Raw genomic sequence first — 17,791 nt, forward strand, 5'->3', positions numbered from 1 at the left:
TTCAATAAAATCACCTCTCATTCTTCTAAACTCCAATGTGTATAGGCCTAACTTGCTCAACCTTTCCTCTTAAGACTAACCTTTCAACCCAGGAATCAACCTGCTGAACCTCCTCTGACTGCCTCCAAAGCAAGAATATCCCTCCTTAAATAAAGAGACCAAAACTTTTTTTTTTAACTTTTGTGGGATGTGAGCATGGCTGGTGAGGTTAGCACGTGTTGCTCATCCCTAACTGCTTTCAGAAGGTGCTGGTGAGCTACCTTCCTGAACCATTGTGGTCTATCTGATGTAGGTACTCTAAAGTGCTGTTCGGAAGGGAATTCTAGGATTTTGACTCAGCAACAGTGAAGAAATGGTGATATAATTCCAAGTCAGGATTGTGTGGGGTTTGGAAAGGAACTTGCAGATGGTGGTGATCACATGCATTTACTGCCCTTGTCCTTTTTGGTGGTAGAAGTTGCAGGTTTGGAAGATGCTGCCGAAGGAGCCTTGGCATGTTGCTGCAGTGCATCTTATATAGGGTACACACTGTTGCCACTGTGCATCAGTGGTGGAGGGAGTGAATGTTTAAGGTGGTGGATGGGGTGCCAATCAAGATGGCTGCTTTGTCCTGGATGGTGTCGAGCTTCGAGTATTGTTGGAGCTGCATTCATCTAGGCAAGTGGAGAGTATTCTGTCACACTCCTGATTTGTGCCGTGAAGGTGGTGGACAGGCTTTGGGGAGTCAAGTGGTGAGTTACTCACTACATAATTCTCAACTTTTGACCTGCTCTTGTAGCCACAGTATTTATATAGCTGGTCCAGTTAATTTTCTGACCAACGGTAACCACCCCTGCAGTGGTGTCCTGGAACTGAGATGATTGACCTCTAACAACCACAATCATCTTGCTCTGTGCTGGTATGACTCCTGATTCCCATTGACTCCAGTTTTGCTAGGTCTCCTTGATGCCACACTCAGTCAAATGCAGCCTTGATGACAAGGGCAGTGTGCACAGTGGCAACATTTGCACCTCACCTCTGGAGCTCAACTCTTTTGGCCATGTTTGAACCAAGGCTGTAGTGAGGTCAGGAGCTGAGTGAACCTGGCAGAACCGAAACTGAGCGTCAGTGAGCAGGTTACTGCTAAGCAAATGCTGCTTGTTAGCACTGTTGATGAACCCTTCCATCATTTTACTGATGATTGAGAGTAGACTGATGGGGTGGTAATTGGCCGGGTTGGTTTTGTCCTTTTTGTTGACAGGACACACCTGGGCAATATTCCACATTACGGGGTAGGTGCCAGTGTTGTAGCTGTACTGGAGCAGTTTGGCTAGGTGTGCAGCAAGTTCTGGAGCACAAGTCTTAAGTAATATTGCCGGAATATTGTCAGGGCCCATAGCCATTGCAGTATCCAGTGCCTTCAACCATTTCTTGATATCACGTGGAGTGAATTGATTTGGCTGAAGACTAGCATCTGTGATGCTGGATACCTCTGGAGGAGGCCAAGATGGATCATCCACATGCCACTTCTGATTGTTCCAAATGATTCAGCCTTATCTTTTGCACTGATGTGCTTGGCTCCTCCATCATTGGGGATGGGGATATTTGTGGAGCCTCCTCCTCCAGTGAGTTGTTTAATCGTCCACCACCATTCACGACTGAATGTGGCAGGACTGCTATGCTTGGATTTGATCCGTTGGTTGTGGCATCGCTTAGCTCTGTCTTTCACTTGTTGCTTATGCTGTCTGGCACGCAGATGTTGTCTGTGTTGTAGCTTCACCAGGTTGACATCTCATTTTCAGGTTATGCCTGGTGCTGTTCCTGGCATCCTCTCCAGCACTCTCCATTGAACCAGGATTGATCCCCTGGCTTGGTCGTAATGGTAGATTGGGGGATATGCCTGGCTATGAGGTTACAGATTGTGTTCGAGTACAATTCTGCTACTGCTGATGGCCCACAGCGCCTCATGGTTGCCCAGTCTTCAGTTGCTAAATCTGTTCAAAATCTATCCCATTTAGCACAATGGTAGTGCCACACAACACAGTGGAGGGTATCCTCATTGAGAAGAGAGGGCTTCTTCTCCACAAGGACTGTGCAGTGGTCACTCCTAACGATACCGTCATGGATAGATGCATGGCCTCCAACAACCATCTTCCTTTGTGCTAGGGATAGCTCCAGTCAGTGAAGAGCTTTCTGCCTAATACTCAATGACTTCAATTTTGCTAGAGCTCCTTGATGCCATTCTCGGCCAAATGCTGCCTTGGTTTCAAGGGCAGTAATGAGGTCAGGAGCCAAGTGGCCCTTGCTAAACCCAAGCTGAGTGTTGGTGAGCAGGTTATTGCTGGCTAAGTGCTGCTTGATAGCACTGTTGATGACACCTTCCACAACTTTGTTGATGATCAAGAATAGATTGCTGGGGCGGTAATTGGCTGGATTTGATTTGCCCTGCTTTTTTGTTGAAAGGACATACCTGGGCAATTTTCTACATTGTCGGATAGATGCCAGTGTTGTGGCTGTACTGGAATAACTTGGCTAGGGGCGTGGCTAGTTCTGGAGCACAAGTCTTAAGTGCTAATGCTGGATGTTGTCACGACCTATAGCCTGTATCTGGTGCCTTCAGCCGTTTCTTCATATCACATCGAGTAATTTGAATTGGTTGAAGACTGGCATCTATGAAACTGGGGAGCTCAGGACGCTGCCCAGGTGGATCATCCACTTGGCACTTTTGGCTGAAGATGGTTGCAAATGCTTCAGCCTTGTCTTTTGTACTAATATACTGGGCTCCCCCAGCACTGAGGATGGGAATATTTGTGGAGCCCCCTGTTCTAGTTAGTTGTTTAATTGTCCACAGCCATTCAAGGCTAGATGTGTAGGACTACAGAGATTTGACCTGATCTGTTGAATGTGGTATTGCTTTGCTCTGTCTATTGCTTGCTGCTTCTACTGTTTAGCATGCATGCAGTCCTATGTTGTTAGCTTCACCAGGTTGGTCCCTCATTTTTAGGTATGCCTGATGCTTCTCCAGCTCTCTCTCTTGCACTCCTTATTGAACTGTACCTAGTAGTTTAGGTGTGGTCTCATCAATGCCCTGTACAGTTGTAGCAAGGCTTCCCTACTTTTATACTCCATCCTCCTTGCAATAAGGGCCAATATTCCATGTGCCTTCCTAATTACCAGCTGCACCCGCATGCTAGCTTTTTGTGGTTCATATACAAGACACCAAGATCCTTCAGTAATGCAGCAATCTGTAGTTTCTCTCCATTTAAATAATATGCTGCTTTTCAATTCTTCATGCCAAAGTGGACATCCTCACAGTTTCCCACATTATATTCATCTGTCCATTTTTTGCCCACTCACTTAACCTACATATATTGCTTTGCAGGCTCTTTGTATCCTCCTCACAACTTGCTTCCTTACCTATCTTCGTATTGTAAGGAAATTTGGCTACAATACAGTCAGTCCCTTCATCCAAGTCATTAATGTAGATCATAAATTGTTGACGCCCTTCCACTGATCCTTGTGGCACTCCACGAGTTAGTTTGCCAATCTGAGAATGACCCATTTATCTCAACTCAGTGCTTCTTGTTAGTTAGCCAATCCTCCATTCATGTCAATGAATTACCCTCCACACTATGAGCTCTTATCTTGGGCAACTTTTTTTGCAAGTTACTTTATTGAATGCCTTTTGGAAATCCAAATACATTACATCTACTGGTTCCCCTTTGTCCACCCTGTATGTAACATTCTCAAAGAATGCTAATACATTTGTCAAACCTTTCATAAAACCATGTTGGCTCTGCTTGATTGAATTATGATTTTCTAAGTGTTCTGTTACTCCCTCCTTAACAATGGATATTAGTACTTTGCCAAAGACAGATGTTAGGCTAACTGGCCTATAGCTTTTTGATTTCTGTTTTCCCCTTTCCTTGAATTGACATGTACATTTACAGTTTTCCAATCTGCTGAAACCTTTCCCGAATCTAGGGAGTTTTGCAAGATTATAACCAATGCATCCACTATCTCTGCAGCCACTTCTTTTAAGACCACATAGACCATCAGGTCCAGAGGACTTGCCAGCAAGTAGTCTCATTAGTTTTCCTAGTACTTTTCCTCTAGTAACTGTGATTGTTTAAATTCCTCTCTCCCTTTTGCCCATTGATTTTCTACTATTCTTGTCTTTACTGTGAAGACAGATAGAAAATACTTCTTCAAAGTCTCTGCTATTTCCTTGTTTCCAGAGAGTTTTGGAACTGGAGGAAATTAGAAATGGCAGGGGCAAGACCAAAGATTTGAAAACAAAGGTGAGAATTTTAAAATCAAGACATTGATTGGCCAAGAGTTAATGTAGGTCAGCGAGCACAGGAGTGATAGGGGAACAGGACTTGGTGCGAGGTAAGACACGGGCAGCAGAGTTTTGGATGACCTCAAGCTTAGAGGGTAGAATGTGGGAGACCAGCTCAAATTAATCAAAGTGGATGACTGTAATATAGTCCTGTAAGTTTAAAAGACTGTGGATCAATATGGAAGATTTTAATGTTACGCTGTTTTGCAAAGTATGCATATGAACTGTCTTCATGAGAAATGGTTTCACACCTGCGTACCTATTAGTTTGAAATTTGTGTTCTTTGATCAAATGGATTTCCTCTTTGGCGTTCTTAAGGAGTGCACGTTTGTTTTCAAATTCAGATGATTTCATGTAGTTATCAATACTCTGATATTGTGCATCTGAGAAACGTGCCAATGATAAAAATGCTTCCATCTTCCCATTGTGAACTGTGTCCTTGTGTTGAATACTAAGAGTCACAGCCTGAAAAATGAAATGGCAACAATTAGGCACTGTAATACCTATTACAGGCTGAGGATGTCAAAATAGTTAAGTAGACAACTTAGGTTTGTTTACAGGGAAAAGGGCTTCAGAGATGAGTGATGATGTTATTAAAAATAAACTTGACAGTTTCTTACGAAAGCCCCTTGGGATAATTTTGATTTTAATTTAGTGTCTGCATTCTGCAATGGAGAATAAAGGCTGCGCATTATGGGATGGCTCAATGCCATGAAAATTAATGGAACTCAAACGAATGATTGTACGTATTTATTCTGAGCAAGCACACTCTAACCTCTTGCTAAACATTATGATGTTTAGCCATTAGAATGGCCCTTTTCTTTGGTCTGCATTAGTTTCATTATTTTAGGGCTGAGAGACAAGTTTGTTCCCCATATATGTCACTACTGCACACAAGTCATTGTTTATTTTCTTATTCTCACCTTTTCTAAATACTTCTGCATGATGGTGCCAGGACTTTCTAAACATGTTTCTGCCAACCAGTTTCCACAGAGTCTTAGGCACTCAATATACAGTGGCACTAATGACTCGTTATTGTTTACCTAAGAAGATAAAGACAGAAGAACAAGCAGAAAGATGCTAAAACATCAGAACTGAAAAAAAATGTGACCACCTAACTGAACAATGAGGAAAACCTAATAAGGTTAAAGTATAAAGTATCATTATCTTAATTTTAATACAATATTTTTGAAAGCCTTTTCATCCCCTACATAACAAACACCACAGAAGTAATTTCAAAAATGATGTTGTGGTGTAAAGAGCACTAATGAATAATACCACTTTTCTGAGTTCCTACTCAGTTTAGAACAGCTTTGATACAGGTCCAGAAACAGAACTTTATCCATTTCTAATCCACAACTCGTTTGCAGAAAGCAACAAAGATAAGACTGTTTTTCTGTTTCCAAAAGTGATTTTCTTTTGCCATACTGAAAGTTAGCATCTGTTTTAAGTATTATACTAAAATTGCATATTGAAATACAGCTTCATCTATACAATTAGCAAAATGTCCTGTAAATTATAAGTACAACGTCAGTAAACATTAATCATCTGCACTGCACTGCCAATGTTCTATGTTTCTGTGTATTTACCAAACATATTGCAGTCACTGCAACCTACTGGCTTCACAACCATCACCCAGGCACCACCCCCGTCCCAACTCCTTATTTTTACTAATTGTGCAAGAAAACATTTGACACTGTTCTTTGCTTGGATAATTTGAACATACCTCTAACTTGCCAATCATCTGCTTGAGAACATCAAGAGAAAGACTTTGTTCCTGTTTATCCCAGAAGACCTGGGCTTCTTCTAGTTGCCAGGTGGAAATGCCAAATCCAACTGGATTGTGTTGTTTGATCTGGAAGATGGCTTTCTCTGCCAGCTGTAATCAAACAATGCATTTTATAAATACATATAAACTGAAAATATTCAGTGTAACTGCATTGAGAAGGAACCTCAAGTATAAGCAAGGGAGACATCAGCTTTCTTATATTATATTCTAGAATAAACAACTTACATTTATGTAGTGCCTTTAACGTAATGAAACATCCCAAGGCACTACACAGGAGCATAACGAAACAAAGTATGACTCCAAGCTGCATAAGATGTTAGGTCAAATGACCAAAAGCTTGGTCAATGAGGTAGAGTTTTAAGAAGTGTCTTAAAGGAGGCAAGTGAGGTAGAAGCAGAAAGGTGTAGGGAGGGAATTCAAGAGCTTGGGGCCTAGGCAACTGCAGGCACAGCCATCAATGGCCGATTAATTATGATTAGAGGCCAGAATTAGAGCTGCTCAGATATCTCAGAGGATTGTGGGGTTGGAGGAGATTTCAGGGATAGGGAGAGACAAGGTATTAGAGGGATTTGAAAACAAGGATGAGATTTTTAAAATTAAGTTGTTGCTTGACCAGGAGCCAATGTAGGTCAGTAAGCACATGGGTGATAGGGGAATGGGACTTGCTGCGAGTTAAGACACAGGCAGAGTTTTGGGTGACCTCAAATTTATGTAGGGTGGAATGTGGGGGTTCAGCGAACAGTGCAATGGAAGAGTTGGCTAAGGGTAATGAAGGCATAGATGAGAATTTCAGCAGCAGATGAGCTGAGATGGAGGGAAAGTCGAGCAGTGTTACACAAGTGGAAATAGGTGATTTTATAGATGACACAAGTATGAGTTCAGTGATAAGTGCACTAACACAGTAATATGAATGCAGTGATAAAGATCAAAGTTTTGCAGACAAATATATATTGCTTTGTATTTTAAAATATAGCTAATGCATTCTTGCCTGAACAGCTTAATATTTTACAAGTAGAAACACTACTTGGTTTCCACAGCAAATAACTTTTAAAAAGGTGCCAAACCTGAGAATTTCTTGCTGCTCGCGCTAATTTTGCCATTTGAAGTAAATGCTCAGTCAGAGCATCTTTAATGAAATTCTTCCTTTGGTCATCTATTTCCTTTTTGATAAGCATCTCCTGAATAACTGTTCTCATGGCTAAGATAGGTTCCTGGAAGGTAAAGTCACTGTCCTTGAGAAGTTGAAGTTGTTGCTGCCATTTTCTGTGGACCTCATTCAATGCATCATCTGTCGCAGATCTGGAAATGAACATAACATCCTGTTGAAATTTAAAACTGAGCATAGAATATGATTCTCATCAGCTCAGACCGGAATAGCTTTTGCTAATTTTTCTTACCCATTTTGTCTGCAACACTCCCGATCAGCAGATGCTGACCCCTTGCTGGTCTGCAGTTCAAAAAGCACCATGCAGCCTCAGTACCATACACCTAAGCAGCTATCTGAGGTGAACTGTAAACATGAGTGATGGTGGGGTATTTAACTCTAGAGGGATACAGCCAAGTCTGATGCTGTTCTCATCTGACATTCCAGCAATTTAAGCAAAGATACCTCAGAAATGTCTCAGAATGCTCCAAACACAAAGAATAAATATAACTTAGTCTGGTATAAATGCTAACAAAACATTGGCTGGTACCTGGACAACAGCTGCCCAATAGTTTCTAGTTCTCCAAGTATCTGCAATCTGCACAACGTAGGATACAGAGAGTAAACCGATTCTAAGCTCCCTTTGCATAACTCTTCAACTTCTTTCACCCTGTTGGCACAATAAATTGTAATTCAACATCATTCTCACATCCATGCTGAATGTAAACGAATATAGAACACATCATAACATTAAAGCAAAATACTCCGGATGTTGGAAATCTGACATAGAAACAAAAAAATGCTGGAAGACATCCTTCATCAATAAAAATAAACAAATACAAGGTCTCAGAGTTTGAAGACTTGCCTGAAATACAATTAACATGAGAAAGAAAATTAAGATAAATTGCAGTATATTTCAGGATCAGTAAAGACTAGCAGAGCAGTTTCAGTAATAATAAAAAAGAAAACTTTGTTTCCGAGTTAGCCAAAGGTGGATTAAAGTGTCAAAGAGTCATCAGCAGTGATTGCAAAGTTACCTGGCAAACTTTATAACCTCATGGAAAGAAGAAAATTCTTGGTCTTTCAGAGATTGCAATGCATGGTATACAGATTCATGATACCCGGGTCCTGAAGACTCATCTCTGGGAGTAAACAACATAAAATGGCCATTTAGGAAATCAAAAATGTTCAGTTGCCAAGTACCTGTACAACTCCATAACTACAATGTATAAAGTGTAATTCAACAAAAGTATATTGAAGCAAAGGTAAAGGGTTTGTTTCTTCAGGTCTTTTAAATTTATGAAGCATGAAGGTCACCTTACCAAGAGTAGAGTATATAAATTGGGGTTTAGAGTACTGTCCAGATAATATTGGCTGTTGTTGTTAAGTGCTTTGGGATTTTTATTCTATTAATGACGCTACATAAATACAAGTTGTTGTGATAAGTTGCAGTTGGTGTTTGCTTTACATCAGAAGTAGGTACACAAGTTACCAAAATAATTCTGAAAATATTTTAAGCTTTAGCTTATAGGGTAGAATGTTTACAGCACTGATAGAGGCTATTTGTCGCCATGAGCTTGTGTCAGCTTTGCAAGAGCAACTCAGCTAGTCCCACTTCCTCACCCTTTCAACGTAACCCTGCAATTTTTTTCCCTTCAGATGCTTCTCCAATTTCCTTTGTAAGCACTGATTGATTTTACCTTCAGGCATTGCATTCCAGATTCAAACTTCAGGCCTGAGAAGTTATATTCAATACAATAAACTAACACATTCACAAAAAAGTTGAGCACGATTCATTTTATTTGAAGCAAGAAACTTTATATATACCTGCATGGGGAGACGTGATCCCATTGCATGTTTCTCCAGGCTGCTTGGAAACGGATTTCCTGCAATTCCTCACACCATTCTGCATTTTCAGCTTCAAGTCCCTTCAGATATGTAGTGAGAATGTGGCATAGTCCAAAGTTCTGTAATGCCTACAATCAACAAATGCAAATCAACTTTTGATTTCATCAAACTATTTGTAAGTTAAAGACAAATAGATAAACACATAATTGCATGCAAGATTTGCAAAATGGCCACCATCTGTCCATTCCCAATGTTTTTAATAAGTGAAAGAAAACTGAAAATATGACATACAAACAGAAAATACTGGAAATACACGTCAGGTTAGTCAATATTTTTAAAGAGAAGAGCGAGCGAGCATGCACCTTTCATCAGAACTGAAAACTAAAATTTGGTATTTTAGGATAATTGGAAATAATAGAAAAAGGGAGAAAGAATCAACAGAAATGCCAATTGCAGAAAGTGAGTTAATGGACCAGAGAGTTGTTTTATTAAGCAGTTTTCAGGTTAAGTGATATAAAGACTCAGTATTGAGGTTATAAAGGTACAAATAAATTATACAGGAAGCGAAGATGATCTAAGGTGAAAAGAGAAAGATAAAGTAAGCTTCAACTTAAAAAAAGATAAAGTTTGTAGGTGATGGTGGCAGGGCTGTACTTATTGCCCATCCTTAGTTACCCTGAGAAAGTGGTGGTGAACCTTCATGAATTACTGCTGTTGTCCTTGTGATGATAGAACTCTCACACTGATATTATGTCTAAGTGAGGGTGGTGTGTGACTTGAGAAGACCTTGGAGGCAATGTTGTTCCTATGATATGCAGTCTTGGTCTTTTTGGTAAAGGTCACAGATGAGAGAGGCGCCGTTGATCTAAGTTTGGTGAGCTGTTGTAAACTGGTGATCAGGTAGATGTTGGGTCAAAGGCACCTGACAAGTAACTGCTCAGTACTGGATGATACTGAGCTTCTCAAGTGTTGCTACAGCTGCACCCATTGAGGCAAATTAACTTGAGCTTCTAGATGTGGATAAACTTTCTGGAATCAGAATTTTTTTTTATTCATTGCCCATCCTTAATGTTCAGAGGGCATTTAAGAGTCAACTACATTGCTGTGGTTCTGAGTCACAGGGCCAGACCAGGTAAGGGTGGCAGATTTCCTTCCCTAAAGGATATTAGTGAACCAGATGAGTTTTTGTGACAATCAGCAATGGTTTTGTGGTCATCATCAGACTGTTAATTCCATAATTTTTATTGAATTCAAATTTCACCATCTGCTATGATGGGATTCAAACTAGGTCCCCAGAGCATTACCCTGGGTCTTTGGAGTACTGGTCCAGTAACAATACCACTATGCCACCGCCTCCCCACAAGTGTGTCACTTACATAGAAACTAGGAACAGGAGTAGGTCATTCAGCCCCTCGAGCCTGCTCCGCCATTCATTATGATCATGGCTGATCATCCAACTCAATAACCTGTTCCCGCTTTTTCCCCATATCCTTTGATCCCTTTCGCCCCAAGAGCTATATCTAACTCCTTCTTGAAAATATCCAATGTTTTGGTCTCAACTACCTTGTGGTAACGAATTCCACAGGCTCACCACTCTCTGGGTGAAGAAATTTCTCCTCATCTCAGTCCTAAATGGTCTCCCCGTATCCTCAGACTAGGACCCCTGGTTCTGGACACCCCCACATCGGGAACATCCTTCCTGCATCTACCCTGTCCAGTCCTGTTAGAATTTTATAGGTTTCTATGAGATCCCCCCTCATTCTTCTGAACGCCAGCGAACATAATCCTAATCGACTCAATCTCTCCACAAAAGTCAGTCCCGCCATCCCAGGAATCAGTTGGGTAAAACCATCGCTGCACTCCCTCTATAGCAAGTACATCCTTCCTCAGATAAGAAGACCAAAACTGCACACAATATTCCAGGTGTGGCCTCACCAAGGCCCTGTACAATTGCAGCAAGACATCCCTGTTCCTGTACTCGAATCTTCTGGCTATGAAGGCCAACATACCATTTGCCTTCTTTACCGCCTGCTGCACCGGCATGCTTACAGACGTTACAGAAACAGTTTCTGGCTTGCTCTTGTAGCCAATTTATTGATATGGCTGGTCCAGTTGAGCTTCTGATTAACGGTGATGTCCAATGTGTTAATGGTGAGGAACATAGCAATGATGGCACCACAGAAGGTCATGGTGAGGTAGCTGCGTCTTTTCATGTTGGGGCTTCTCAACGCCTGTCATTAATATAATCTGCCACTTGTCAACCCAAGTCTGAATATTGTCCAAGTTCTTCTGTGAGCTAGAATTAGCTGCTTCATTAACTGAAGAGCTGTGTATGGAGTTAACACTGTGGAATCATCAATCAATGGCTTCATATCTGACCTTACGACAGATTTGCACAGAACAAAGACATTTCCCTTAGGAAAAGCAAAATACTGTAGATGCTAGAAATCTGAAATAACAGAAAATGCTGGAAATACCCAGTATGTCAGGCAGCATCTTATGCTGCCCACCATAATAAATATTTCCAGCATTTTCTGTTTTTATTGCGCTGACAGACTTGTAGTGATGTCCCAGCCTGTGATGATGGTTCTCCCATGACCATGATCATCTTCCCATGTGTTAGGTTTGGCTCCAGTTACTTCAGGGTTTCTTCCTTCACCACAAATCTTGTTCTGCCTCCTTTGCACCAGTCAGCCAAATGTTACCTTGATATTGAGGGCAATTATCACTTCTTTTTTGAAAATCAGCTTTAGCTCCATGTCCGGATCAAAGCCACTCTGCAGTCTAGAGGTGAGTGGTTCTAGGCGAACCCAAACTGAGCTTCAGATAGCTAGTTGTTGGTGATTAGGTGTCACTTGATGGCATTATTTGACTCCCTTCATCACTTTGCTTATAACTGTATGACCAATAGGGCGTTAATTGCCTAGGTTGTACTTATTTTTGTGGATAAGTTATACCTAGGCACTTCTCTGGTTTTATGGTGATAGAGGCATGAGTGACCTGCTGGGCCATGATTGTGGCAGTGTAGAATTATGCTGCTGCCGATGGCTCAAGGTGTCTCATGGATGCCTTGTTTCGAGCTGTTGGTTTAGTCTGTCCCACTTACCATGATAGTCGTGCACACTGTATGATGAAAGGGTGTTCTCAATAAGGAGACAAGACTCTACCTTCACTTTTATCAAAGCTATCATGTATAGACATGTGTAGCTGACCAAGTAACATAGGTAATAAAACAGAAAATGCTGGAAAAACTCAGCAGGTCTGACAGCATCTGTGGAGAGAGAAAAGGACTTAACTGTACGACTCTTCTTCAAAGTGCATATGGACTCGAATCGTTAACTCTGTTTCTCTCCCCACAGGTGCTATCAGAGCTGCTGAGTTTTTCCAGCATTTTCTGTTTTTATTTCAGATTTCCAGCATCCGCAGTATTTTGCTTTTATCTTAAGGTCAGATAGGTCACTTGCTCACAATGATCCCATCAACCTCTGACAAAACAAAAACAGAATTACCTGGAAAAACTCAGCAGGTCTGGCAGCATCGGCGGAGAAGAGGACTCGAAACGTCAACTCTTTTCTTCTCCGCCAATGCTGCCAGACCTGCTGAGTTTTTCCAGGTAATTCTGTTTTTGTTTTGGATTTCCAGCATCCGCAGTTTTTTGTTTTTACCTCTGACAAAGGCCCAGTCTGGCAGCTATGTCATTCAAACCTTGGCAAGTGTAATCAATGGTGAAGTTCTTGGCCATGAACTCTGACGATCTCCCCACATTCTGTGCCTATACTTCTCTTCATGTTTTTTTCCAAATGTTCAACTTATAAAAGTAGTCATTCGTGAGTTGAGTGGTAAAGACCTTAGTGCTTCCTTGGCCTTGTTTGACCTGAAATATTACGGTTTCATGGCATCTGAAGTTTGCGTTGAGGATTGCCGGGGTTACTGTGCTCCTACATCTGGTGGCTCTTTCTTGCCTGCAGGGTTGTGATGGAAAATTCTGGATATCATCTAATAGATACAATGGAGTAATGACTGTGTCAGGATATTGCTTTTCTAATCTGTGGAATAGCTTTCCAAACTTGGGAATCCATCCTTAGTTAGCAAGGAGAAATTTGCTGGACCAAATGGGCTGTGATTGTACATGTCTTGTACCAAATATGATATCTAAGTCATTTTTTTCATTGCTTAACAAGGCATTAATTAAGTTAGCAGATAGTGATCGGCTGGTGAGTTTTAAGATTTTATCCCTCTATTCAGGAAAGGACTGGTACTGGGGAGGTATAAGTATTATATTAAATCAATAGCTTAACTGGTTAAACTACAGGTATAATATAACTGCAGATAACAGCTGGATGATATTTCTAAACTTGAAACCTAATTAGTCAAATAAAACACAAAAAGGATGGCAGGGCAAGTGATGTGTTGCAACTGTAGTACATATAGTTGGTGGATACCAATGTGATCCACGGCAATTACATTTGCAGTAATGTCTGCAGGTCAAGGAACTTCAGCTCCGAGTTGATGAGCTGGAGTTGGACGCTGCGATGCATCAGGGAGGGGGTAAGTTATCTGGACACTTTGTTCGAGGAGGCAGTCACACCCCTTAGGCTAAGTTCTTCTGATTTGGTCCATGGTCAGGTATGGGGACCCAGGAGGGGGCAATGGAGGAGTCTCAGCCCGTGCAACTGTTCAGCAGGTTTGAGGTTCTTGCAGCTAGTGTGGATGAGAGTAGGGACTGCCAGTGGATGAGCAAACTGACTATGGTACTATGGCGCAGGGAACCATTCAAGTGGGTGGTGAAAAATGGAATGTAGCGGTAATATGGCACAGTTTAGTCAGCAGGACAGGTACAGTTCCCTGCAGCCGAGAGCATGAGTCCCGAGGCTATATTGCCTGCCCGATGCCAGGGTTTAGGATGTCACTTGGAGAGAAACTTGGGGAATGGGAGGGGAAAAATCCAGTTATCATGGTACGCATGGATAACAACAACATGGGTAAGATTAAGAAAGAGGTTCTGCTGAGGGGGTATGAGCAGTTAGGGGCTAAATTTCAAAGCACAACCACAAAGGTCATAATCTCTGGATTACTACCTAAGCCACAAGTAAATTGGCGTAGGGTAAATAACATCAGAGGGTTGAATACGTGGCTCAAAGATTGGTGTGAGAGAAGTGGGTTTCAATGCATGAGGCACTGACACCAGTAATGAGGAAAGAGGGAGCCATATCATTGGGATGGTCTTCATCTGAACTGTGCTCGCAAGTCGTATTTACTAGAGCTGTTGAGGGGCCTTTAAACTAAATAGTGGGGGTGGGAAAGGACTAGGTAACAGTGGGGGATAGTGATACAGGTAATGGTAAACTGAATGTGACAAGTAGGGTGCAAACACGCACCAGCAAGTTCGGTCAGGGCAGGGAAAGGTGTCTTCAAACTAATGAAGGGAGAGAAGGGTTTGATTGAAAGGAGCTTTAGAAATCCAAAGATAAAAGTTGGGGCAATAGAAAAGCATATCAATATGAATAGTTGTCTAATAGTATAGAACTTGGGCATTGTTGTAAAAAGACACATGTTGTCGAAGCTTTTTGTCTTGCACTCATCAGGACAATCACAAGGATGACAAATATAAAGCAAACAATAGTTTACACTTCATGAGAGGAGAGTGTTAGTTGGTTGGCAAATGGACTCTGATTGGTAGAGGCATCGCCATGGCAAATGCACCAGCTAACTGATGACTGACAGTTAATTGCTAAGCTTTGTTTAAATTCAAACCAGACAGGTTGGCTCAGCACTCTCTTCTCATGAAATATAAATTGTTGTTCCCTTTATATTTGGTATTCCTGCAATTGTCCTGATGAGTGCAAGACGAAAAGCTTCAGCAACATGTCTTTTTTCAGCAATATATCAGTGGGAAGGAAGGGACAGAGAACTTAACGGTAATTTGTGCATCAGAGAGTAGGGTCCATGCAGGGAACAGTTGTAAACAAATAAAACTAAAGTCACTTTTTCTGAATGTGTGGAGCATCCGCAAAAGGTTATTTTGTTCATTCGTAGGATGTAGGCCAGCATTTATTGCCTATCCCTAATTGCCCTTGTTCAGAGTCAAACACAAGTCAAAAGAGTCAACCACATTGCTGTGGGTCTGAAGTCACATGTAGGCCAGACCAGGTAAGGACAACAAATTTCCTTCCCTAAAGGACACCACGTGGACTGCAGCGATTCAAGAAGGCAGCTCATCACCACCTTCTCAAGGGCAACTAGTGATGGGCAACAAATGCTGGCCCAGCCAGTGAAACCCACATCCCGTGAATGAATTTAAAAAAAAAGAACCAGATGGGGTTTTATGACAATCAGCAATGGTTTCATGGTTATCATCAGACTTTTAATTCCAGATTTTTATTGAATTCAAATTTCACCATCTGCCATGGTAGGATTCAAACCCAGGTCCCCAGAGCATTACCCTGGGTCTCTGGAATACTAGGCCAGTGACAATACCACTATGCCACTACCTCCCCCACCACTTGCGCAAATAGAAATAAATGAATTTCATCTAATCACCGTTACAGAGACATGGTTACACAAAGGCCAAGGTTGGCTATACGACATTCCGAAAAGGCAGGCAGAATGGAAAAGTAGGAGTGGTAGTCCTGATAATAAAGGATAGTGAAAGGATCTTGAGTCTGAAAATGGGAGTAGAATCAGCATGGGTCGAGATTAAGAATAACATGGGTCAGAAAACTCTGGTGGGAGTAGTTTATAACCCCCCTAGCAGTAGTTATATCATTGGACAGAGCATTAAATAAGAACTTATTGTAGCTTGCAACAAAGGCAACATAATAGTTGTGGAGACTTTAATCTTAGTATGGACTGGACCACTCAAATTGGCAAAGATGGTCTGGAAGATGAGTTTGTAGAATGCTTTAATGACAGTTTCCTGGAGCAAAATGTTGTGGAGCCAACTCGGGATAAAGGTATTTTAGATCTGGTATTGTGCAGGTGGGTGGGATGGCAGGCGGGTGTGTGGGTCAGGGCTAGTCAGGTCAAGTCAGCAGGAGTAGTCAGGTTAGAGGCTAGTCAGATCGGGTCAGGAGGTAGTTGGGTTGGGGGGTAGTCATGTCTGGTCAGGGGGTAGCTGGGTGGTGGAGAGCTATTAGCATATTCAGTGGGGGGTAGTCAGAGAGTGTAGTTGGGATGTCAGGAGGGTGGCAATTGGGGGTTGAAGTGGGAGTCAAGGGTGTCAGCGTGAGTGATTTGGGAGGGGGGGGGGGTGGCAGTTCTGTAATTACCCAGGAGTTAGGCTTGGTTTCTTTGTCTAATGTTTCCTGGATTCAGGTAAGTCCCAAGGAAGTGTCCAAAGTCTACGACACTAGCTCAGAGTCTGAGACTTTCGCAGAGGGTCTGGGGAGCAGGTGAATTGCCTGTTGAAAGTTCAAATGCCCACATAGGTCAGTGCGTCAGGACTTCTGCCAGGTCCCGACATGAGGCTAGGAGCTTTCTTTCTTCTTTATTCTTTCATAGGATGTGGGTGTTACCAGCGAGCATTTGTTGCCCATCCCCAATTGCCTTTGAATTGAGTGGCTTGCTAGGCCATTTTGGTGAGCAGTTAAGAGTCAGCCACATTTCTGTGGATCTGGAGTTACATGTAGGCCAAACCAGGTAAGGATGCCAGATTTCCTTCCCTAAAGGACATTAATGAACCAGATGGGTTTTTATGATAATCGATGATAGTTTCATGGTCACCATCACTGAGCCTAGCTATATATTCCAGATTTGTTAACTGAATTCAAATTCCACTAGCTGCCATGATGGGATTTGAACCCATGTCCCCAGAGCATTAGCTGGGTCTCTGGATTATGAGTCCAGCAACTATGCCACCGTGTCGCCCAATCTGGCTATTATGATTTTTTTTTGTTATCAGAGATTTGTGTCTTCTTTAGGATGCTGCTTCAGTGCAACCAGTATACTAAAGACCTCAAGTTTCTTCAAAACAAAAAAAAATTCCTTCAGGCTGTGGTCCCTCTACTGACAATGTAACATGAAGCATAAATAAACTTTCATAGATAGCAATATTTTATATTTTACAACAAGACAGCTGTGAGACTGGCCTTGTCATACAGTACAGAAACTTGGGTAACATCAAGAAGAGAGGAACAATGACCGGACACTAATACGATATGGATGCTGAGATGAATGTGTGGAGTAGTGAGAAAGGAGAGGATCAGAAACTAGCAGATCAGGCGTCAGTAAAGATTGTAGAGCATCAAAGAAGGTAGCTGAAAAGAGATTGAAATGGTATGGTCATCTGTTGTGGAGAGAAAGAAAATATGTGGTCAGGCAAGTGATGGAGATGGGACTGCCAGGAAGGAGGAGAAGAGGAAGATCTAAGACCAGATGGAAAGATGTGGTGGCAAGAGAGTTAAACGCAGCAGGATTGGTAGAGGAGTAAGTGACTGACAGGATTAGAAGAAGGGTGATCAACAAGCATTGTGGCAATCCCAGGTAAAATGGGAGAAGCTGAAAAAAGATGATCATAACACTTAACAATTTTAAATGGCAAGGGTGCTGCTCTTGATTTCACTCTCTCTTTTCTGTGATGCTACTACTGTTCCCAGATTTAATATGGCACCACCTTTTTTTAATTGTGCAGGCTGGAGAGTAAACAGCAGCTTGCTCAAAAAGCTGGTGTAGCACACTGGCAGTCAATCAT

At 41.9% G+C, this 17,791-nt stretch overlaps 1 protein-coding gene across 2 annotated transcripts in view; it reads right to left on the reverse strand.

Moving 5' to 3' along the window:
- The window catches only part of atm (ATM serine/threonine kinase), a 190,193-nt gene that overhangs the window by 44,947 nt on the left and 127,455 nt on the right, over window positions 1–17,791 (reverse strand). For both annotated transcript variants that reach the window (XM_041198875.1, XM_041198876.1), the window contains 7 exons: window positions 9,082–9,230; window positions 8,292–8,396; window positions 7,805–7,924; window positions 7,175–7,409; window positions 6,048–6,200; window positions 5,245–5,364; window positions 4,581–4,786 (listed from right to left, as the gene is read on the reverse strand). In XM_041198875.1, coding sequence (XP_041054809.1) covers window positions 4,581–4,786; window positions 5,245–5,364; window positions 6,048–6,200; window positions 7,175–7,409; window positions 7,805–7,924; window positions 8,292–8,396; window positions 9,082–9,230 — 1,088 coding nt within the window. The remainder of the gene's footprint in view (window positions 1–4,580; window positions 4,787–5,244; window positions 5,365–6,047; window positions 6,201–7,174; window positions 7,410–7,804; window positions 7,925–8,291; window positions 8,397–9,081; window positions 9,231–17,791) is intronic.

This window comes from Carcharodon carcharias, chromosome 11, assembly GCF_017639515.1.
Source record: "Carcharodon carcharias isolate sCarCar2 chromosome 11, sCarCar2.pri, whole genome shotgun sequence".
Lineage (NCBI taxonomy): Eukaryota > Metazoa > Chordata > Chondrichthyes > Lamniformes > Lamnidae > Carcharodon > Carcharodon carcharias.